Raw genomic sequence first — 24,351 nt, forward strand, 5'->3', positions numbered from 1 at the left:
CATCACCAACCAAGTGTGTCAGGTTCTACCGCCTGGCTTCAGAATAAATCCGCGCAGCCTCCTACCTGGCCTGAGGAGCACACAGAGCTTCCCTGCTTCTCCCAGGACATGCAGGTGCCCATGGTCAAGGCACTGGTCAGAAGGATACGGCCCGGGACCACCGGCTTGCGGTTCACGAGAGCAAAGGAAAGCTCGGTCTTCAGGAAGACCACGGAGGGCTTGATGAGGTGCTGGCCAAACCGCAGCATGATAGACGTAATCCTCTGGGTCTGAAAGAGACAACAGTTGGGATGACTGGAGCACAAACTTTGCTTTTCTGGACAACGGGAATAAGACAGCCAGATTGTCAGAGTTCATCCTGAAAGAAAGCGTCTCCTGTGCTTATCGAGGTGCCTGCTCTGCAGAAAGTCTAATCCAGCCTTCTGAAATCTTAAAGGGTGGTGTGACTTCCTTCCAAAGCAAAAACTTTACATGGACACCTTAAACCCTTTTCTCTTCATCTTGGCTGAGCTGCTAAACTCTGGACAGGATGTAACTTCTTCCCATTGTCATTTGTTTGGTATTACATAAGTTTTGAGTCATACGTGCTTGGAAAAGGACAAATGATATTTCACATGCCCTTTGCACAACATAAGCCAACGCACACAAGAACTTAGAAAGTACAGAAACTACACCTTCTAAAACAGTGTCTCCTAAATGAATATCTAAATATCTCAACTGAAGAAATATCAGTGACTAAGGAAAAGATATTAGTCATATTCTGTCCAGGCTTTCCAGTTTGAACAAGTGAAATGTGAAGATCAATAGCTGCATGCAACATTTTCTCTTATACAGAAAGCCAAAGATTCCCATTTTCATTCACTAAAACTTTCTCTCCTTTTGGCGAGAATGGAAATCCTTCTTAAATAGCTAAGGTGCAACCTCCACAGTATCTATTTCAGGTCCTTAAGCCCTGGAGTATTTAAAGTATTTAATTCAATCAGAAATATCCAAAATGCTGCAGGTCAAAATACAAAGAAATGCAGAATTTTATGTGACACAATACTTCAGACACATCAAAAGCATTGCAGTAACACTACCTTGCTTGAACCAAATGACTAACCAGAAAATTCAGTTTTATACTTGTGTTCGATTGGAAAAGACACTATTAAGAGTCAAATGGGGTCCTTTGCTGCTGTTTTTTTCTTGCAAGCCTATTGTGCTTACTAGACCCAAAGTGCTGGATATCCTCAGTATGGATTCCATTTTCATGGCTCTTAATCTAAAATATTTATTCTTACTTAGTGTCCCATCCTTGTGTCTGCCCCAGCTAAAGGTACAGGTACTTAAGTAAGCTGCAAATGCACAAACTGTGAAAGTGAATTTGGAAAGTGAAATACGTTTGTCCTTTGGATGGAAATTCTGGCTTTTTCAACTGATTCCATGAAAGAACTTAACTAAATTAAATATAAGTTAGGGAGATGCTCTAGTCAGGCATTACATCACAAAATAAAACCTTGTACAAGATACAAAAAGTGATCATGTGGCTGTACATTCAAGCAATACATATTCTCTGAGGAAGCACGTCTATTTTTATTTTGAAAATCACAGTGCTCTAGGAGACCAAGGGCAAGTAGAAAGTGTAGTCATCCCCATTTCCAAAGACCTGAAAACATCCCAAAAATACATTTTTCCCATAAATTAATAGAAGAGTAAGAGTCTGAGAAGATGTTTTCTTTACTGGATATTAAACTCAGAACTTGCCAAGATACAAAATCAAGTCTCTTTAGATACCAGAAGAATCCCTTACCATAGGAAACACCTGCTATCCCATACTGATGTCTGAAAAAAGCAATTATCAGAGTCTGCAATCAATCTTCCTCTTTTCTCTTAAAGCAGCCCATCAGCAACCTCACCACGGAGGGTTTCTCATTTTGGTTAGAATATTTATATAAATACATAATAAAAGACATGGCTCTTAAGATTTTAACACGTTGAGCCAACATCCTGCATGAATACATCCAAGACATGCTAAAGTAAACATACACAGCTCTATTAGGCAAAGAGTTTTGCTCTTTTGCTGACAAATCTTTTCAATGCTTTCAGTAACAACAAAGAAATACTTTTTCACCAAATTTTGAAAGGATCCATACACAGGATTTGACTATAGAATTTAGATCAACAATACCATGTATTTGTTGTACACCTACCACATGCATTTTTAACTTCTTTCACTGCCTTCTTTGGATATATACATATATTTGCTTACTTTATAATACCATGTAATAATGTGTCTGTCTTTCTCTTGATTCAGACTAAGTAAATTCAGCATTTCAAACTTGTGCTGGTTGCACTATACAATACTGCAGACCTCTCAGCACTTTTCTCTCAAATTAGGAGATTACGAGAGTTTTTCCTTGAACAATTACTCATTATCTATTAGGCACACGTAAGCTGCTTTCTACCCTAGTTATCCTCTGCATTTTTTTCTGTAAAGTAAGATTGCCTCTAGTTGATATCAATACAGATATTAAAAAAAGCATTAGGGAAATGAGTAATGGGTGAAACGGAAAAACCCACAATTGTGCAGCAGTACACTGCAAAAAGGAGAGAATTTTCCAGAGTGCAGTGAGGCAGGAAAATGCTTCCAGCAGAGCAGCTTCTCAGTCATCTGAATCCTACCTGCTCATTGCCTGAATGACCTGCAAACAAGCAGAAATTGATGCAGCACAGGTGTAGGCATGCAGGTCACGAGATGCAAATAGTGTATGCACAGTGTTTCCCAGCTGATTGCAATCACCTCACTAAGTCTGCTCCTCCAAGGAATTCAATTCTTCTCATAATGAGGAGGTCATTGCCAGGTGGAACCAAAATCTAAATATAATTGGTAAAAGATGTTTCTTCTTTAATGATAGTAGTCTTTCTAATCCCAGTAATAAGGAGGACAATCAGGTAGTAATGTTAGAAAATGAAAGAAATCCATTTCTGATAAAAGAAAATTTCAGGCCAGTTTAACATAGTTTCTGTTCTGACTATTCAGATGAAAAGTGTATTTACTCTTCCTCATATTGCACATATACATTACACTGCCTATTTCATCTGCCTCATTTTCCTAATTAAATTTCCTTCAAGCTGTGTTCTTGCAGTTGTAGGTGGGAATACAGTACCAAAGGCTAATGTTGCAAGTAGACTAATTTTACAGCCACAGCAGATCTGAGATCTGCATAATCTCTACTAGAAAACAAAACAAACCACAGATTTATACTGGCACTGTACTTCACATCCAGAAAAGAGCGCTAAAATTAAGCAAAATGTTGAGATTCACTGCCATATATTCAAATGCTACTCATGCATTTATCATCATTCTGAGATCTAAACATATGCTCCAATTCTCCAAGTATGTTTGATTTCAGGGGTTGGGAGTTTTGTTTTGTGCTTTTCTAATCATAGAATGGTTTGAGTCAGAAAGGACCTTTAAGGATCACCTGCTTCTGATCCCCTTCACCATGGGCACTGACATCTTCACAGAATCGTAGGGGGTAGGAAGGGACCTCTAGAGATCATCGAGACCAACCCCCCTGCCAAAGCAGGTTCCCTGCACCGGTCGCACAGGTCGGTGTCCAGGCAAGACCTGAATATCTTCCACTAGATCAGGATGCTTTGTGTCCCATCCAACCTGAGCTAGAAATCATGGAGGCTGCAGAATCGATGTGAAATACACAAGATAGGTGAATACTTTTCACACGGCACCTCCGTAGTAAAGAACAATATCGTATCAAATGACTCTACTGCCCACAAGGGGTGATGGCACTCATTCTTCAGGCTGCCTTCCTGCCTTTACAGATGAGCCGGATGTTTAATAGAGGCAGTGGTGGTACTCCACAACAACCTTTTATTGTATTGTACAGTTACTTGCCCTTAGATAGGGGTTGAGATCACTGCCTGCTGGGAACCAGGCTTGATGCTTTCACTGAGCAATCACATGAACACTGTCCTAAGGAACAACAAATCTGGTTGTGAAGACAGAACACACAACAATGCAAAATGGGCTGTTTACTTCAAGTGCACATTTAGCAAAAAAGCCAATTATATTGCCACTGTTGCTGTTCTAATGTAAATTAATATTTCAGAAACAATCTGAGTATATTTTAAAGTTTGCCAGTATTAACGTCACCTTCTCATTAATTTTGATGCTCTGTATTCTGCTACTCAGTTTCACTGTAAAAACACAGCAAAAGGGCAAAATATTTTAAAAGCCTTATACAAATATCTACAAGATAACTTGCACCACACACTATTTAAGGGAAAAAAGTAATTCTTTAACAAATAATGCTTGAGATTAGCTTCAGATTTTTCTATGGCATTTTCTAAACTGTCCTTTATCTTCCACAATTACAGCAGTAAAGGCATATCTGACATTTTTCCAAAGTTTGATTGTGTGGAATGGGCTGTCTGTACTTACACACCTGAATTCTGCATTATATTGGATGAATGACAGACAACGAAGAATTGCTATCTCGTCTTGTAATGCTTTCCTGTTTTGTGAAGTCATTCCCTCCCCTTGCTGCCTCTTTGCGAGGATGCAATCCATGTAACTCAGAGTATTACTTGGCACTAGCAATGATTTTCTTATTTTAAGCAGTCAGAGTTTGCCATTTTGATCAAAGACTACTTTAAAATAGTAACAAAATGAAAGCATATTATTCTGAAATTAGTCTGTTTTTATACTGTCCCTTTGTCCCTGGAGTGGCTGCATCTCTCAACATCCTCTACTCCTACCCTTGTAGAAGATTTAACTATGTATTTTGAGCCAAAATATAGCATTCTGCTGCTATTTCTGTTCTGAAAAAACAAGAATTATTGTAAAATTAGCAAAGGGGTGACAGCCATAGCCTAATTTCTGTCAGTGAGGTTGGTACTTAAAGCTCTACACATAGCACTGAAAGAAGAAGCTTGAATGATTATTTTCCATTTTCACCACCCACAGAAGCTACCAAACAGAAAGCCCATTAAATGTGATGCATGCAGCCAGTCCTGGTGTTGACAAGTACTGATTTCTCACGTCATACGCAGATTATGATGGACCTGAATCCACTACATGTGGCTTCACCTGCTTAATCTAGCAGCAAAGAAAACATCAAAATTATTGCTTTTTAAATACATTGCCATTTTCTCAGCATGGTCAATCAAGCTAAATTATCTACATGTAAGATGAAAATAAACTGTGGTCTGTTGCATACTACCAAAGCACCATAATATATATGATGCTAAAGACCATCCATTTGCAATCCCATAGCATGCCTTCCACTCACAGCTCTGTTCCTTTTCACCCAAGCTGCAGCAGAACTTTTTCCAAGTCCTTTGGGGCTGTGTTTTTCCATTCTGCTCTCATACTGTTGGCCTCACAGTGATGCACTTGCAAGCTCTAGTACTGCTAGAGCAGATTTTTCGGGGGTGTGACCATGACCTCTATAAGAACTGCCCCTTCCTCCCCCTCATCTCCAACTGCCTGTTTGTAGCTTTTGTATTACACCAGGGGACCTAAGAATACCTGCAAGGCTGACTGACCAAGCAGCACCCAACCCTGAGCTCAGCACAGTCCCAGCAACACTAACAGCATCATAAACAGACAGTTCCTGCAATGTCCAAGGGTCTCTTCAAGCTTTTTATCTTATTGAATTAATAAACCCAATACAAACATTTAGAGGAAAGGGCAGGCACTGTACTTCATTTAACAGTTTCTCAGGAATACAGATGAAGAGTCATTTAATGAAAACGCATTGCCAGATTTATATTTATATATAGCTAAAACTAGATAATGGGCTCTTTACATTTATGTGTGGTGCATCTGCATTTAATGCTAGATGTTGGAATCTTTAAGATACCCCACTACCCTTTACTTTATTATCTTATATATGCACATGCATTCCAAAATAAAGCCATTTAAACCATGTTATTCCATATACACTGGAATTAATAAAGTCTTGTTTCAAAGGATTTATGTCGCTCTTTTTGCCGTAAGTCTCTTTGTTCCCCCCACTAAAATAAGTCCTTCTCCATTGCCTTTTACAGCATCCCAGTCAGGTGAGTGACAGCAGTGCTGTGGTTAATGCAGGTTTTGCAGGTGATGAGTAGCCAGCCCAGAGGTGCATGCTGCCTGCTGCCAAACCCTGTGTGTAACAGCTGGGAGGATAAAGGCACTCCCACCTCAATGAGTAGGAGAAGGATGTGCAACAGAAAAACAGACTGTTCTAAATGTACAGTCTAATTCTATAACTATTACCATGGCACACACACATAACTGATTATACACTACACAATTAAAAGATGAACTGTTGAATTCTTTTCTAAAGGTTTATACAACATTCACAAGCAAAATGCAAATGTGCATGGCTTCCTTACTATTTCTGCTTCATTTAAACCACTAGGATTGCAAACTGCATGCAAACAACAGTAGAAAGAGAATAGAAGAAATTGCTGTAAACATAGCAAACAGCTTGCAAATCTTTCAAAAATACAGACTGTAGTCTGTATTTAGTGAACTGCTGTGAAGAAGGGTGGTTGTAGGTAAAGGAATTAGTCTGAGAAAGAGGCAGTACATTTCCCTAGGTTTTGCTTTCTCTCTTTGCCTGTGTTTTCTCTGATTTTCCACAATTCGTGCTTTTTGTATACATAGTAACTACAGGTTATCTATCCACAAACAACTATAGGCCACAGTATGGTTACCCAATACAGCAACTGTGAAACTTGGGCTCTCAAACTGAAATAATGGAGAATGGAGATATAAAATAGGAGCTGTGCAACCCCTTCAAGCAACAGTACCTTATTTAGAGCAAGATGATGAAAACTATGCTACCACTGAAACAGCAATTGCTGTCACATGCATCTCCCAAAATATTTTATATTTCAACGTGTCCACCTGAAATCACTTTATTATGAGGATATTTATGGTCTTATATCATAATTATGTCACAGTATTTACTAATTAGAACTGTAACTCCATGCACACCATTCTCCAGCTTGCTTTTTATTTACAGTTTCCAAATATCCAGAAAAGCATGCAATTGAGTCTGCCTATAAGTACCCTAAGGTTCCTGAATTTGTTTCCTTTTAGGCATTCTCAGTGATTATTCCTGGACCAACTTTCTCTGTACAGAATTGCATGAGTCACGTAATGAAGCTACAACCAGGCAAATAATTTTATATGTTTTTGCTGCATTTCTGCCTTCCCTTCCAACTCCAGATCACTACAGACATGATCAAAAACGTTTAAGTGTTACACTTCTTAACTTTTCAAGACTAAAGAAAGAAAAGCAACACAAAATATTTATGGTCACACGATGAACTTAAATAACTGAGACAGTATTATGTTCTCATTTGTCAGTAAACTTGATAACATTTTAAAGAAGAGCTGGGTGCCAGATGACTGCTCTGCAACTAATTCGGGAACAAATTTCTGTATAATCTACTGAAAGTGCTTTGGAGTTCCTTGCCAGCAAGGCTTTCTAATAAGATATTCATGAGTAATTAGAAATCTATAGACATGATTAAATCTTAATCTACAATCTGCAGGATGAATGTCTAGGCTGAAGCTCTGCAAACTGGCAGAGAGCTGTGCCAGAGGTCCCTCAGTAGGTCCAAGAATTTGGCTGACATTTGTCAAAGCTGAAGCTTTGATTTATTTGTGAATTTCTCAGACTGCACTGGTTTCTTCTGGACAGATAACTCAAAAAGAGACCGCCAGCTCATTTCCACAGCTTTCCAATACAGCCCTGACTGCTTGAGTATCAAGATCAAATATTTTACAGAAAGTGGGCATAAATTGGTTATTTCTAATGAAGGATTTGGACTACCACTGCACCTCTTAAATAATGGATTTAATTTGCATTGCCTTTATTATTTAAAAGATCATTTCCATGATCTGTACGGACTACACAAGCTACCCAGTAGGTGATTCTATTCAGTAAAGCCAAGTTCTCAATAACTTTTATTTTTTCCCAGTAGCAAGAAGTGGTTACAGACTTAAACATGAGACTGAACCTACTGAAAAATTCATTTTCTCTTGTTGCAAGAAACTGATTGGCATTTCCCAGACATGACAAAACATCCGGACTTCCTACATATCCTAGCCTTCCCATTTCACAAAATCTGTACACTTGACACAGCAGGGTGAATGAAGTCTAATAATAAGTGACACGTAGGCTAATGCCAAATAGGCATTTAAAGAAACGGCTTTTCTAACTAGTCCAGCAATTGCTACACACATAGCCATTGCTCTGCTGGAAAGAAACATTTCACTCCTCTAATCAGCCAAAGATTTCAAAGAACTTTTGAAAAGTATATAGATATATTACAAATGGGAAAACAAAGCAGAGAGTCTTTACAGAGCACAGATTGCCAGAAAGGGATAAAGGAAAATCTTTTTTTCCTTGTCAATCTAATCAAATTCAAATCCTCTGAAGTTAGCTCCCAGATCACTAATATTTAGCCTTGGGTCAAATCCATACTACCTGGTATTGAGAGACTGTAAAGGACTGCAACCTTATCTTCAACGATCTCTCCTACTTTTTCAGCAGCCAGCAAGCCTAAAACAAGAGCTGGTGTAAAGCAAATTGCCAACCCAGACAATACAGGCGAAAACACTTACTGAACCATGTAAACATGTTTTCTATCTAAAATGAGGAAGCAACACATACAAGCTGCCAACTAAATTTTTCCTAAAGAAAGGAATATCATTTTGCTGGATCCACTCTTGAATCTTTTGGGATGTAAAACCCCTTCAGAGAGGAAAGAAATCCAAATATACTATGAATATGAATCAAAGTACATTTGGAAGGACCCCCTGAATATATACACTAGAAAAAAAAAGCAGGTAAGTTTTACGGAATGTGGTTTCTCAATAACTGTTCACCAAATTACCTGGATCACAGATTTCAATATTCCCAATTAATCTTTCTACAGTGCAAAAACCAAGCAAAAAGTATGAGAACTCAGACGGCTTGTGTAACCCCAACTCATGTGCAAACATTAAGAAACAGACCAATATTAAAATCCTACAGGATTTTTTCCCCAGGAGCCACTGCCTGTCCTGCTCTGCAGATGACTCTGATGTTTCATCACTTTCAGAAAAGGCTGAGTTACTCTGTGATGCTACACAAGATATGAAATACACACTTCCTATTAACAATCAACAATGCCACGTCAATCTTCAGTTTACACTGGGGATGCTGGGGTAGATTTCTAGACACAAGGAAAATACACCTGAAGCTGAACACAGTAAGCACTGTGCAATCTGAAGTGCACCATAAATCCAAACTTAAGTCTTAAAACGCGCATCCAAATTTGGTGAATTTTTCTGACCTTAATCTCTGTCAGTTCCCCATCTGTAAAACAGAGATAATACCATTTCCCTCACTGGGGCTTTGTGGAGATAAATTTAATTTAAAACCTGTGAAGCACTTGGATACTGTAGTGATGAGCAGCATAGAAAAGTGTATGAGGAAATTAATAATTCTGATGTCTGAGCAGGGCCTGAATGATGTGCTGTAAATAATGCTCAAGGCCACACATCAAACAGTGAGGATAAAACAACATCGTTAATAGCCACTCATTAACAGGACTGTCCATCACGTGCACTGAGTAAGGAAGAGGTCTTCTGGAAAAAGTATTAAGTGTTCATACAAGACTTTCTCATAATGCACATGCAGAGAAGAAGCTGAATTTAGGTTGCAATGCCAACCTTAATGCTCACATCCTCTTCTGACTGTTCCCTTTTGCATTATTAATCATACTCCTTCCACACAGTTTGTATGCTTAACATTTATACACAAAGAATGAATTATGATCTCATTGCAAAGCTCTCTGATTTCCGTGCACAACTGGTAATGAACAAAAGCTGGTTAAAAAGATTTCCATTAGAGAAATAAAATACTGAGCTTGGCGAGGCTTAGTAAATTCAGCAGGGCTCCTTCCAAGCCTTCTCTCTGCAGAACAGTCCAAGCACTGCTTCTTTTAGCATGTACTACGTAATACCATACGAGACTGGGAAGGGGAGAATGTATTGGATGACTGTCCTTTTAATTTTTATCACAGGCATTCCATTTCTAACTTCAACAGTAACACCAACTGACACGTTCCCTTTGCTTGCTCCTGTGAAAATAGGCAGAAATTAAACCAGAGGCATGCATGAGAGCCAGAGAGAAACAGCATTGCCCCGGATGCTCTCCAGTACCTTCCTCTCCCCAGAAAGCCCTTCTGCACCTTGTGGGAGTGTTGGGTACCACTGCAACACCCCCTGCCAACAGTGGGGTGGAACTTACCAAAATGCTCCATGCTAACAGTCCCACCATCAGACTCGTGGTAGTAAACTCTAAGAAGCCGGAGAGCTTCTAGTCCTGATTTCTTTTCGATGACATACGAATTGTTCATCAAATGCAAGAGTAACACCCAGCAACAGAAGACCAGAACCATATCCTACCTGTTTCAGCTCAAAGAATACTCAAGCTCTCAGACAGCATCACATGCTTCAAATTACAATAAAATTTGTGGCTATACCATCACTCGAAAGTGATCACATGCTAACTGATCATTTGAAAGAAAAAAAAAAGTGAAAAAATAGATTTCTCAGAGACGAATTGCCCAACTCTTTAATAATTAACAAAACAAATAAGTAAGAAAATAACATTCACATTTAATCTAATCTGTGTAAAATTATCAATTGCCTTGACCACCTACTAGATCAAGGAAAGTGAAATCTATTATATTCCAGCTAAGATATCTGTCTTCAGGGAGTACTTGGAAGACATTATTTGTTCAAGTCAACAGTGTTTTACTACACTTTGTCAACAGATTTTACACATAGAAAGCAATGTTTATAGTAATATCAAACCATAAGACATTGTACCTAGAATATTCCATCTTCTCAAAAGGGCAACAAAAAGATAACAATTTTTAAATATTTAATTAGGAGTAAACTCAAATTTACATAACGATATGGCACATTGTCATCTAGTGATGAAGACAAACATCTCTGCCTACTATCAATACTTGAAGGTGTAGTCATCTCTGTTTCACTTTGCTTACAGAATGCCTCAGGAGATTTTCACACTACTGTGCATCATTTCAGACGCTTCTGCTATTTTTCTTTTATTTAACTAGTTCATTGTTGATATAAGTTTGGGACATTACTTTTGTAGCAGTAAAATATTTGGTACTTGACCAAAGTTTGAGATACGCTCTAAAATAATTGTGTTTGCCCTTAGCAAACAATTTGAGTTTTGAACAAAACTGCTGATGGAAGCTGATGAAAACTACTACAGCTTGAAATGCACTGACAGATGTGCTATCTAGCAAGGGATTCCCCTGGATTCCCCTGGAAATTTTCTAATTTTCTTTTACTAATTTAGAAAAGGTTCATTTAAAATCTGTTAGAATATACTGAAGTACAGGGTCACACAATTTCTTTTCATGGCAAAGGGGAAAAATGTAGCTGAGAAACCTAAGCCATAGCAGCTAAAAATTCATCCAGAAACCAGAAGTCTTTTAAATGATTTCACATTTTCTAGCAAACAAACTGTAAAGCCTACAATTTAATCACAGAATTAATATAAAGCACATGCATTTCTCACTTTATGAGCTTTCAGGGGGAAAAAAAGTAAAGAAAAAAATCCACAGAAAGCTTTCTCATTTTCCCTCTCTGCTGAAGAGGTACTTATTCACTAAGAAACCAATTTAAGCAAACAGCAACAAAACACGAGCATATGAACACTGCATTGAAAAAAAAAAAAAAAAAAAAAAGAGCAGTACAGAAACATTGACATCTCAAATTTGTTGTCTTAAACCGAACAATGCATTTCAAGGTTATGATCCATAGAAACACGGAGAGTTCCTCCATGGCTGCAGGAACTCTGCTTCCAGAGTGTTGATGTCTTGGAGTGAGGAACCAACATTGAACACAGCACTCAAGGCACGGCCTCACAGACTTGAGCACAGAGGATGATGGCTTCACGAGCCTTATGGAGCAGTATGCTCTATAGGTGTTAGCAAATAAACCTTGTTCTTGTGCTCTCTAAAGCAACTGTACTAACAACCTAGCCTGAGTTAATCCAGGTTCTTTAGTATTAATCTCAACTAATGATTTTTATTTTAAAACGTGGTCATTAACTTTGAATTACAGTAGTCGAATGAAGCTTCTCCCTTCCAGAAACTCCACACGCTCTCCATACACTCCCTTCAGATCTGCTCCACAAGTAAATAACACAAATTCACTTTCCAGCTTCTTATTGGCATAGCATTAAAAGCAAAGAAACCGACAAAGCTGAACATTTCCTGAAAGCAGCAGAAACACTTGGATATTTTGTTGTTGCTTTTTGCCTGCACATAAAACACTTTTAACGCGTTTCACTACATGTAAAGATAAACAATTAGATAGCAACATAAAGAAAAATACCTCTGTTCTACATTCAGCAGGTAAGTTCCAGGCTATGATTGATCAGTGTGGTAACTTTAAAGCCTGAAGCTTCATTCTTCAAATTCCTTAATATCCTTTAAGATGTAGGACTGATTTTGTAATCCATTGTTTTAACTGAAGACTTTACAGGTTGCTATAGCAATGGCTAATCTGCATTCCAACATTTGAATAGTTTACACCGAATGCTCACTTCTACCTATATCTCAGCAGAATGCAAAGCACACTACATCCCCAGAAGTAGCTTTCCTGTTTATACCTGTGCCCTGGACATTTGTAGGGAAGTGCACTTTTGGAATCTTTGCATTACAGATAAAGAAACTACTCTGCAAAATTAGCAATCTGGGATCTGAGAGCTAAGAGGAAAGAGTCGCATCATCTTCCAGGGACAGGAAGTCCCTGAAGCTATTCTTGCTTCTCTTGAGAAGTGATCTTTGAAACCCAAAACTAGTGCAAGGAGCAGCTATTTCTGCTATGCAGCCACACTTCCCTTCTGGCAGTCCTGTGCACAGAGACAAACAGGACCAAAGATCCCAACAATGGCACCAGGAGGGAGCCCATTCAGAAAGGCACAGCGAGGGAAATCCATGCTGGTGCCCATCCTCTTCAGTTGGATGGGAACAGTATCATTGGGAACTGCAAATTTGTATTCCCACTCTACACACATCTATTAAAAAAGTCTGGCTAAAGTTTGCAAAACTGCTTTTTATTTAATGAAGAAATATGTATATTTAATGGGGATTTTTTAATTTAATAAATAATAAAGTTTATTTAATGAAGAAATATGAATTATTTGGAGGACATGAATTTATGGGAGAGTTCTGAAGACAAAAATCAGAGCACGTTATTAGTATTTCTTTTTTTTATTTATAAACAGTGGATGCACACACATACACGCCTGGACCCAACAGCTGAGGCAGCTGAAAGAGGCAGCTCTACTGCAGAGATATTGTCACTGTTTCTACACTAGAGAAAACTCAGCAGAGCACATCCCCCAAGCTGGTTACACTCCCCCTTTTTTCTTACCTATATTTCTATTCCCAAACCCCGCCAAACATAAACAGACTAATACTCAAACATTCATTGGGCACGTAGAAAACAAGCCAAGGCACCAGAAGCTACAACTCATGTTCAGAATGCAGAATTTACCCACCCTCATGCAGAGCATTCAGGGAAAAGACAGGAGAGTGCAGGATGATAGATGGATCTGGACTGAGCCATCCTTTATTCTGCAAATAGATCTTGCTAATACAGTAGCATATGAACGATCAGCTCTTCCCCAGAGGCAACCCTTTCCCTCAACAGGTATGGAATCTGACATGACAAATATTGATTTCCCCTGAGGAATTTATTTTCCAAACACAAGTGAAGTATTATCTCAAATCAGCAATCAAACCTCAGCAGCGGTTTACATGTAAAGGCATTTAAAATATGACTGTTGAATAAATAGTATGTAAATAACCAGGTATGCCTAAGCGCCATATGTATTTGGAAACAATTACTGGATGTACTAGATGTAAGTATTGCAATACTTAATTATTTCTCAGATCAACACTGTTCATAAGTAAACATCTATATTTCAGTGTCATTCACTAAAGGCGTAATCCAAATTCCTACTAACAGCAAGGGAAAATTCTGATCACACTGTAATCAACAGACAGGATCTAAGAAATACCATTTATCCATCAATATTGTAGATCTAGTATCTTCTGATGTAATTTAGTGCCATTTTGGTTATACAAAGTTAAACTAGGTAAATTACTCATAATTTATTTTACTATTTGAGATAAGTTATAGCCTCTCTCTGCAGCCGACTGTATGGCTCCCCTGGATGTAAGACTATTATTTTACTTAGATTTTTGATTTTTGTATCATAAAGTTCACCAGACTTGAAGAAGAAAACAGTGAATCATAAATGGATACACTCATTCCACTCAAGAATATCTGAGATTCATCCTATTCTTTCTTCATCTCCAGAATAACATGAAAGGAGACACAAACTGAAAAATATAATTCTTATCTAGTATATATAACTCCTCCACATTCCTCACATGAATGCAGGGCATCAATTAATAATCCCCTTCTAATTCAGTCTGTTAACTCATTTTCTATTTGCCCAGTTTGTTTTAACTGCTTATTCAGGGCAAGAACTGATTTCTATAATCAGAAGTAACCACACACTGACTGGTACCATCTGACTATACTATCTGAGGCACCACCAGCAGTACATACGTAAAATGTGATTGCTTCTGTAGTGTAGTGTTAGTTTTATAGCATAAAATGCATGAGAAGAACAAGACCAAATAAAGTACAATTTCTTCTTGTCGATATGGATTTAATACAAATCAAGTTAGCTGTCTGGAATCTAGTTTATTTTATGTCTTAAATTCATTTGAAATCTTGATTGATAGAAAATACTGTGTCTTCAAAACAATACAAGTACTTCCACAGAACGACTTAGCAGCCCATGACGTTTTCATTAAGTAGAATTATATGAATTTACCATGAAATATGTAAAATGAACTTTTGTGAAAAGAAATCAGTAATAGACATTGATAAATAATCATAAATAACAGTGATCTGGTTTTAGCTAAACACTGCAGAATTTGGCTCTTAAAACCACATTAACATTACTGGTAATTTGAAATAAACTGTACTGCAGATAAAGTTTGCTGAAGAACACTTTAAAACACAGGAGGACATTGACAGTAAGCAAGAAAATGGATCTGCTGGGAAGGCTGAGCAGAGACATACAGACTGGGCTCAATATCGAGCTTAGAAGACATATAGTCTTGTATTCAGATATTGGGAAACTACACAGAATCAGTTGCTTAGAAGTGACAGTCAGGAGAATTAATCGCATAGATGTTGCAGCAAAGGTCAACACCACCATTGGCTGTACACACACGGAAATCTCAAGCAAAGAAATGGATGTTAAACTGCTTTCTGAACTTGGCACTGCTGCATCAACAGATGGAACAGTGCCCTATTGCAGGATATTATTTTTTTTTTAACCAGGTAAATATGTTGGAAAACATTTGGGGAAAGACAAATACAATCAATTAGAACACATTACTTCGTAAAAGGCAGCAGAACTCCTTCTATCCCAGTTACTGAAGGAAATCTTGAGGATTGACTTGAGGGTAAAGGCAGCTGTAAGCAGCATACGTTTCCTAACAGAGGTCTTCGAAATCTATAAAGACTAAAAGTTAATGATGGAAGACTATTAAAAAGATCAGATTAGAAATTAAGCATGTTTTGTGTTTCTCTTCTTTATATTTTTCCTTTCCTTGAGGTTAATTTATATTTGAATAAATTACTAAGAGCAGTAGATTTTCCACGAAGAGTAATTTTTAACAAATCAAGTTAAGACGCTCTTCTGAAAGATATAATTTGACTGTGAATTCATCTGAGGAACTTGTTTGGCCTCATCCCCATGACTGCGGAAGCCAGGCTAGCTGGTGACACCAGTGGAAAATAATGCTTTCAAAGCAATCTTTCTGCTGTATATGCCAAGTACACCAACATTTTGGTACTTTTAATTGCATGTTAACGACCACTGGGGAGGCAGGTATGGTAGGGCACTATGATTAAATGAGGTAATTTGTAATTAAAATTAAATGCAAGTTTAATTTCTGTTACACCTTTGATTCTATTATGAATGCTAGGCCACTACTTTCATAATAACTCACATTAATCAACATTATCTCTGCACTTTTTAAAAAAACTTGCTCTGCAGTCTCTTCTCTCACTCCCAAAAAAGTCTGGCACCGCAAGGAGAAAAACAATACTTTATATTTACTTTCAAATTTTAACTTGGAGATCTTAGGATGACTGTTGAAAGGTTGGCCGTTGGTAATTTTACATGCCTTTATTTGCAATCGGGTATAAAACTAAATTTAAAAGACAGATTATAGCACAAACAGTCCTCAGTAACAACTGTTTTGCTTTGTAAATAAGAAAGCAAATGTTTGGCTTTCTCCCTTCAGTCTCCTCTTCCAATGGTTTTTTTTGTTTGTTTGTTTGTTTTTTTTTGTTTTTGTTTTAACCGGGCAAAGCATGTTGAAATGGAAGTAAAGAAGGCAGATGGTTACCCATCCACATTGTTTGGAACACCATCAACTCACCAGCTACCAAATTACTGCTGGGTACACTTACTCACCATCCGTACCAGAAAAATTAATTAATCCTTGGGGAGTTGTATCAACTAGCTCAGGCAGCAGTGGCATTTCATCTCCAGTGCTCTTTCTCAAGATTAGATTCCCAACAAACTCCACAAAATACAGTTCCAAATTTCCTAAAGATTCAGCTGCCACTACTACCACCATATATTACTCTGTCTCTCTGTGCAAAGTGATGTTTCTTACACACTTATACACTCCCCCCGCCTCCCACCCCCACTTTCTTTATGCTCTTTTCATTAAGATGTGGAATTACACCAAATTAAGGTCCTAGCCAAATCAGGAATGCTAGACAGCAACTTCAGCATGAACTCCAGAAAAAGAATTTGCAATCTAACACAGCATTAAGAGATGGACTAAAAAGCAGCGGCCAAAGAGTAAGAGATGACACGGCCAGTGCCATATACCACTTCAGTGCAAGTACAGGTGAGGTCTTTGGAGAGCAGCAGAAATGTGTTCTCCACATTTGGTTGTGAAATAGGAAGAGATTAGTGACTCCTAAAACTACGTACTCTCACTGGAAACAGCAACAGAAAAAACCTCCTAAAATAGCTCTTTAGGATTTAAAATTGAACATCATTGTGCTCTCTTCTAATCATCCCAAAGTTTTGAATATGAAAAGACCCTGTTACAATGTCTCACTTTACCTGAAGAGAACCATTATAATAATAATCACAGTGTTGTACTTCTGCTCATGGTACATCTTCATGTTTGAAAACTCCATTCTTAACTAAAACACAGCTTTTTACTACAAGACTGAGTATAAAAAAGTCCTGGCAGGAGGCTCTGTATTCCTTACAGATTCAGAAGCAAGGAAAGAAACAACTCAGAAACCCATCAGGCTCATAGCCATCATCTAGCCTCCTGCAAGGAGGCAAAGAAATGAAGAACAAATTAGCAGCACTTTAGGCAAGGCTTGAAATTTGACCTTATCTATCTCAAAGCAGGAATCAAAACGTTAGGAAAAGCTTAAGAGGGAGCTCTAATTGCCATATCCACACTGCTAAGAATTAGAAATATATGAGGTTTCCTAATGCAGAGCATTCATTCCTAGGACTTGAACTATTCTGAAATGCAATTGTATCAGACCTGAGCTTTGCATCCATGCCTGCATTAGAGACCTGCAGTCAATGTATCAATTCCCTGTTCATGGCATCATGGTACTATTTTAGAATATACATATTCATAGACAAACAATTCTGTGGGTAGAGGAACGATGTGCACTGAGGCGCACACCTTGGCTTTCCTGCATCTGATCAAAGCTCAGGCAAATAACCCTGGACACTCTGATGGCTGCTACCTAAAGGTTTACATCCAGTGATTTTTCCATGGTTAACAGTTCAGAGGCACTCAGAAAAGCAGCCACATGCCAACCATCCTGTTGCACCTAAAGGACTGAGAAGCATTATTGCCTGTCTATGGAGGTACTTGATGCAGCTTGGTTACCAGTTTAATTCATACTCTTATATTGTGAAATAGTAATCATGGATGTAAAACAAAAAAAATCACCAATATACAAGAGACTAACATGTAAAATTAAAAAGAAAGAAACACAGAAAGTTGCATAGAAACTCAAGAACTCCACTGTATGAGGGAATTCACCCTGCTACAAATTGACTGAGGGTGACCAGACAAACAAAGCTGGCAGGGCCACTCAGTTCCTGCCACTTATTCTTTGTTAACTTCTGCTGTAATATTTCTGGGGCACATCGAAGAACAATAGAGACTGATGTTGGTAATCCCCTCTCACATATAAAAACTTTCCTTACAGTGTTAAAGGCATCACTCTGTCTGAGAAATGGGAATGGATAGGGGCTGGCTTTTTTCTATCCTGGGGAAATATCTAAGGCTCTTCCTCATGGTGACGCTGAGTGCTCTTGCCAGAATTCGTTCTGAAGGCTACAGATGCACAATATGATGAAAAAATCTCTTTGATAAATGGGAGAAGGGAAAAAAAAAAAGTTCAGACGACCATTTTTCTGTGTCAGACCTAGAAAATGCTTTCCATTCTAATTAGTTTTAAAATGGTTCTTGTAAACACTTTTCTATTTCTTCCTGAAAAGTTGTCAGCACTAATTTTAACAGAAGTGACTGTATTCAACATCTTCCCTTACAGAACCATGGCAAAACAAGTTTTACTTTTCATCCACAATAACAGCTGAGTTCCCCTCCCTAGTGCAGTTACAGCAATCAGACAGCCTAAGTCTGCTGAGGTGCACTCTCCTCATTTCCATTTCAATTCAACGAGATATTCTTGCTTGTTTCCCAAGCCCAACTCTCCTGCCCTACACGGCTGCCTTAATTATATTAAGCACACCCCAGGAAGGACTGCATCTCAGAAACCCAGCAGAACTACCTACACATTTAGCACACAACAGAGACTTAAGAGGTTTGAAAGGATAGCACTGTTTTATTTCCTAGCCTCATGAAGAATCAAGCAGTCTTGCTTTGTTTTAATATGCATGTAGAGAATTACAAAAGGAGAATATGTAATAAAACCAAGAGACTAAATTATCCTCTGGATCCTTAAACAAGCAGATCAGAATGGAGTTGTATCTCATCCACAGAAATACAAGAGCAAAGAATTTGGCCTCAAATTCATATCAAAGAAGTCCACTGTCCTAGCCAGAAAAAGCTGCAAACAGTGCCTCAAGAAGTTTAAGCAGAGGCCATTGCCTACTGCAGATTTCTCAATGTAGAGGGAAAAAAAAACACAACAGCTTATCAGATGCTGAAATCCTCAGCAGAAGAGAATCTACAGATCTCTTCTCATTACTGTGGTGCACATGAAAAGTAGCTTCCTCAATTCAGGGAAGCCAGATGACTACAAAGAACAGAAACAGCCCCTATGTTTTATTAAACCCTTTAAAAATTGATACCAAAAGTGCTCCAGTGACAAGAACTGACAACTTTGATCAACATAGCCACATTGCCTTCCTGTTCCTATACCACATCCACCATAATTTAAAAAATAAATAAATCCTCATTTGATTTTGTAAACTTTATAAAACTTCTGAAACCCATCTATATGCAAGAAAGTGCCGTGCATTGTGGGAACCAAAAAATATTAGGGGAACTTTATCCCCTAATATTTATGGCACATAAATGGGATGTCCCTACAGCCAGGAAGAAGCCCTTGTCTATGCTGTCTATTCAGCAATTCAAGTATTGTTTCTGCAGCAGTGCTGGACCTGGTGCCCATGGACAGACAGGAAAAGCAGCATGACTTTGCCCCAGTCAGTCTCCAATCTGAAAAGATGCAACTGATGGGCAAGGGGACAGCACATAGGCATGTGGAAGAAAACAAAACATTGCCATCATGATTATTATCTTCTTTAAAAGCCTACAGACAGAAAGAACATTCCCAACTGTCCCAAGTGACAGAAAATGAGGTTTCTCATGTGGTAACAGTATCATCTTGTAAGATCATTCAGGCTCATCTCAGATTCTCTGTTGCCACTTTTTTTATTACTATTACAGCAAGCAGGGACAGACAGCTTCAAAATCATACCATCTTGTCTCAGCCAACTGTTTGCCAACTTAGCTGTACCACTGTAGTGTATATTCTGTAGGCTTCTTTAAGTTAGCAAAAGCCACGTGACAAAATATTTACATCACATAAAAATCAAGCTTCTGGACAAGCTGTGGGAAAGGCTTCCAGCAGTCTGCTGGGCAGTGGCACAAAAGGAGCAGGGAGCATTTAAATCCTTAAGCTTACAGTCAGTTTCTAAAGAACTTCCCTCACAATCAGCTTCTTCGTTGCTCAGCTAATACCAAGCACAACTAGAGGCTTTAACAACGTTTGTATTTAAGACAAATAAAATTGGTATCTTCACATATGCATAAACATTGGCTGTGGCTTGAGATTTCCAGACAGTAATCTGAGAGAGAAGTATTATAAACAGTGAAAATTATCATGTAAAAAGGCCACATAATATTGTACAAAAAAATAAAAAATAAAATAAAATAAAATAAATTTGAGAGAGACCCAACAAACTCTGAACTTTTTTCATGTTCTGCCCAAACTAAGCTACAGTATTGCCTTAATTTATGCCTCTGTCTTTGATGTAGCTATTAACTAGATGCGCTGCTGACCTTGGCTGAGATGATAGAGGTAAATTGTTTCCCAAGGATGAACTGCTCTTGAACAGTTCTTTATTATCAGGCAGGCCTGATGTTTCTTTTAAGAGCTGTGCCTCTATTTATTCTTCTGTTTTGCTTATTTTGATAAAATAAGTACATCTCTTTAGAAAAGAACATGCTAAAAATCTACTACAATGCCAGCTTGCTGCACTCTGGATATAGATTATTTTTCTTCTTTTATTTTATTTTTTAAATATGTGTATGAATATTGATGACAATCATTGGATACTAAACATCCGAAAATTACATTCTGCTAGTAGAAGCACACAGGAGATGTTTTTTTGTTTTTTTTTTTAATTTAAATTTTAACTTTCAAGAAACAAAAAAATATCACTTTCTGCTTCCCCTCATCTTCATAACTAGTAAAAAAGAAAATACATCTGTAGTGCCATGTTCTACCTTCACAGCTTACGTCTGAGGATGTCTAGAACCTTACTCTGAAAAAATAATTAATAGCTTGCTTTTTCTTGATCAGCAACCAGTGTGCTACTTTTCAATATCAATTTAGAGACCATGAGTGTTTCTATGCAGTGTTTCTGAAAATTCAACCTGCAACTTGTATTGCATGAACTTTACTATTATCTGTTTATGTATCAGAAAACACTGCCAAATTGGTTGTCATAAATTACATACCTACCTGCAACGTAGCAAACCCTGTTACTTCATGTTAGCAAAAATTAACCCTGCTACTCTGTGTGCTGTGACATCACATACATCAAACATCCTTTCTTTCCAATGACAGTGTTGTTCTAGTTTTTTTGTACATCTGAGGTTAAAAGCATCGGCCAAAACCAAGGAGGACGGAAAAAAGCACTATTGAGCTCTTAGCTACTATTTAGCTAATAACTAGTTATTATCCCTAAGGAGCTGTTCACCACTGCTTTTAATAAGAACGTTCATCCTACAGGACCCTTTTCAAATCTAGGCAAAGCATATCTCTCATATAAACCCCCAACATGTTTCCTCTCAGTTCAAGACAGCAGGAGTTCAGAGAGGAATTTGGGCTTCTATGAAGTCATTTACTTGTTGGCTTTCCATCAGATGTTCACTCTGCATGCTTACTTGCCTCCTTCAACATACAATTAAAAAAAAAAGCTTATAAAATAGGACAACCGTTCTAATTTATCTCCAGCCATCTCTCCTGTTTATAATCCCATCTGCACTACCCCATCTCTATTATTTCACAGAATGATTTAAGTTGGAAGGGAACTTTAAGATCATCTAGTTCCAACCCCTATTCTATAGGCGAGGACAAACACCTCCCACTAGAAAAATCTGATTTCTTTTCCTTCCCTATTTAGTACCAAGGCAGGTCAGGTCACAAGTAATACCTTAATTTTCAAAATTCTAGTATGCAAGTTGCTCAATGTTATATGTAAATACTTCATAACATACTGGTATACTTCCTTTCAAGCTCTCCAGTCTGAGTGAGGAAGGCAAAAGGTTCAGTTACTGATACACTATCATTTCTCGCTACTCTATAACACTGTAAAAGAGAATGACTTTTACTAATCATTTTATTGTGAGTTATTTACCTGTAAGTTATCAACAAGCCCCTCACCTACTGCAAAGCAGAGCTCCATGCATTTACACCACTTCTCTCCATAGTCGGTAGAACCTCTCCCTCCCATCCATCCTCTATCCCCACACCTCCTCACTCCAGCCAGGAGGAGATCCCACTGCATCTCTCCCAGTGAGAACAAAATCCTCAGATCAGGACTTACTGTCAGCTGCTTTAAAACATACAGCTTCTCTCACAGCCACATCAAACTTTCTGAGCTGAAAAAGTTACTTGCTTGAAAACAGGAAAGTTCTTATTCTATAATCTTATGGTGTCATGGTCAATTGATGACTACTGTAGAACATTATAGTAAAGCATTTATTTTACAAGACAACACCTGAGACACGCTAGCTTGACAGCACCTAATGCAAGAAACAATAATCAAGAATACAAATAGTCTATTTATTTTTAAATTGTCATTACTTAAGCAGCAAACACAGCTCTCTCCTGTATATAATAAACTTGCAAGCGTAACTACTTGTATTGATAGTAATTTTAGGAGAATACTGAATGCAATTTGTCCACATTCTAATGAAATTTAGCTGCTGGAAATAGGTCATACAGGCTGACTCAAGGTTTCTACAAAGCTGAAGCCCATGCTCTTCTGACTGCGGACCCAAGTTGAAAATCAGCTGCTCTATGGTTACCATTGAAGTACCTAATTGAGGTTCCAGGAAAGGGAAGACCTGACTCCCCAGCAGTGAATCATTTTCAGATCTGAGATTCTCCACGAACCAGCATTTACCTACATGACAAACAATTTCTGTTATACTAAACCCCCAAACAAGGAAGGCATCAACCTCAATTAAAAAGCATACCATTGTTTTTTCCTTGTTCACTTGTTTTTTTGGGGGAGGGGAGGGGCTTATTAACCTGAATATTAACCTGCTTGTACTTCACAAATTCCGCCTGCTTATGAGGTTGAAGAAAAAACTGCAAAATAATTCTCTAGAAAGACATTTTCAGAGGATATTATGGATGCTAGATTTCAACCTACAGGGTAAAATGCTTAGGAAAATTAAGCAAGTTAAAATATTTATAAGAATCCTAGAACATTTACTTTTAGTGGTGACTTTCATCCACATCATAATGTCAAATCCATTCACTGAAACTGCAGTTGAATCTCACAGATTCACTGCAAGCAGCCCAAGTGGAAATTTCAGACTATTTGGATATTTGAGTACTTCTGTTAATAACTGTTTAATATTAATTTCTGGTATGGCCATTTTAAATTTATATTTCAATGTCTCATTTCTTGAGGACTAATACAGGACAGCTCTGATGAAACTGAAAATGCTCTTACATTTCAAGTTGGTCATCTGTATTTCCAAGCCAAATCCTCAAAAAATAAGTTAGGTTAAATTGCCTTTGATGTCTGAAGGAAAAGCAAGCTTTCTCTGAGTAGTTATCACTGTACCAGTATCACGGACCTTGAAGGGAGTCAGTCCCCAGAAAAAAAGTAATTTCTAAGCTCTCCAGAGGACAGAACCAGTAGACCTGAAGTCTTTCAACATTAAACTTCCTATTTCCTGGGAAACCAAGTACAAAACAAGCTTGCAATGCTAATGAGATGCTAAGATGGAACATCAAGTAGTTAGACACAGGCTATATCAGGGTTGTGTTGTTCTAAGACAGCACTTCATAAGCCCCTTTTCTTAAATATTAGCGTTTTACTCACAAAGTGAAAAACTAATTTTATACAAGCAACCTGGATCGGAGTAGTTAATACTCCTCTTGTTGCAACCTCGGGGCTAAAATTATGCAAACCTCCCATGTCACCCATGCCCCGATAACAAAATGGCATTTGCATAGGTGTTGCATCACTCATTCATAGAAACCATCAGGTAGTATGGATGCAACAGTTTTTCCCTTCATTACAGTCTGCTAGAAAATTAGGAAAATAATGCAAAAAACTGAGACATGCACTTCTGGAGCAGAAAACTACAACAAAAACAATAAAATCAGCAAGGCTAGCTTGCTTTTGGGAAATACGGAGAAAGTAACTTACAGCGTGAACACTG

The 24,351-nt window shown here is 38.0% G+C and overlaps 1 protein-coding gene across 3 annotated transcripts in view; it reads right to left on the reverse strand.

The window, feature by feature from the left end:
* The window catches only part of FHIT (fragile histidine triad diadenosine triphosphatase), a 508,608-nt gene that overhangs the window by 378,844 nt on the left and 105,413 nt on the right, over nt 1-24,351 (reverse strand). For 2 of the 3 annotated variants that reach the window (XM_042880939.1, XM_042880938.1), the window contains one exon: nt 149-269. In XM_042880939.1, coding sequence (XP_042736873.1) covers nt 149-248 — 100 coding nt within the window. In that variant the 5' untranslated portion in view covers nt 249-269. Of the gene's footprint in view, nt 1-148; nt 270-2,559; nt 2,610-24,351 lie in introns of those variants that run through there. The other variant, XM_042880940.1, reaches the window with a different exon arrangement.

Source organism: Lagopus leucura, unplaced genomic scaffold (assembly GCF_019238085.1).
Source record: "Lagopus leucura isolate 7727_CA_CO unplaced genomic scaffold, USGS_WTPT01 Super-Scaffold_100028, whole genome shotgun sequence".
In the NCBI taxonomy this organism is placed as follows: domain Eukaryota; kingdom Metazoa; phylum Chordata; class Aves; order Galliformes; family Phasianidae; genus Lagopus; species Lagopus leucura.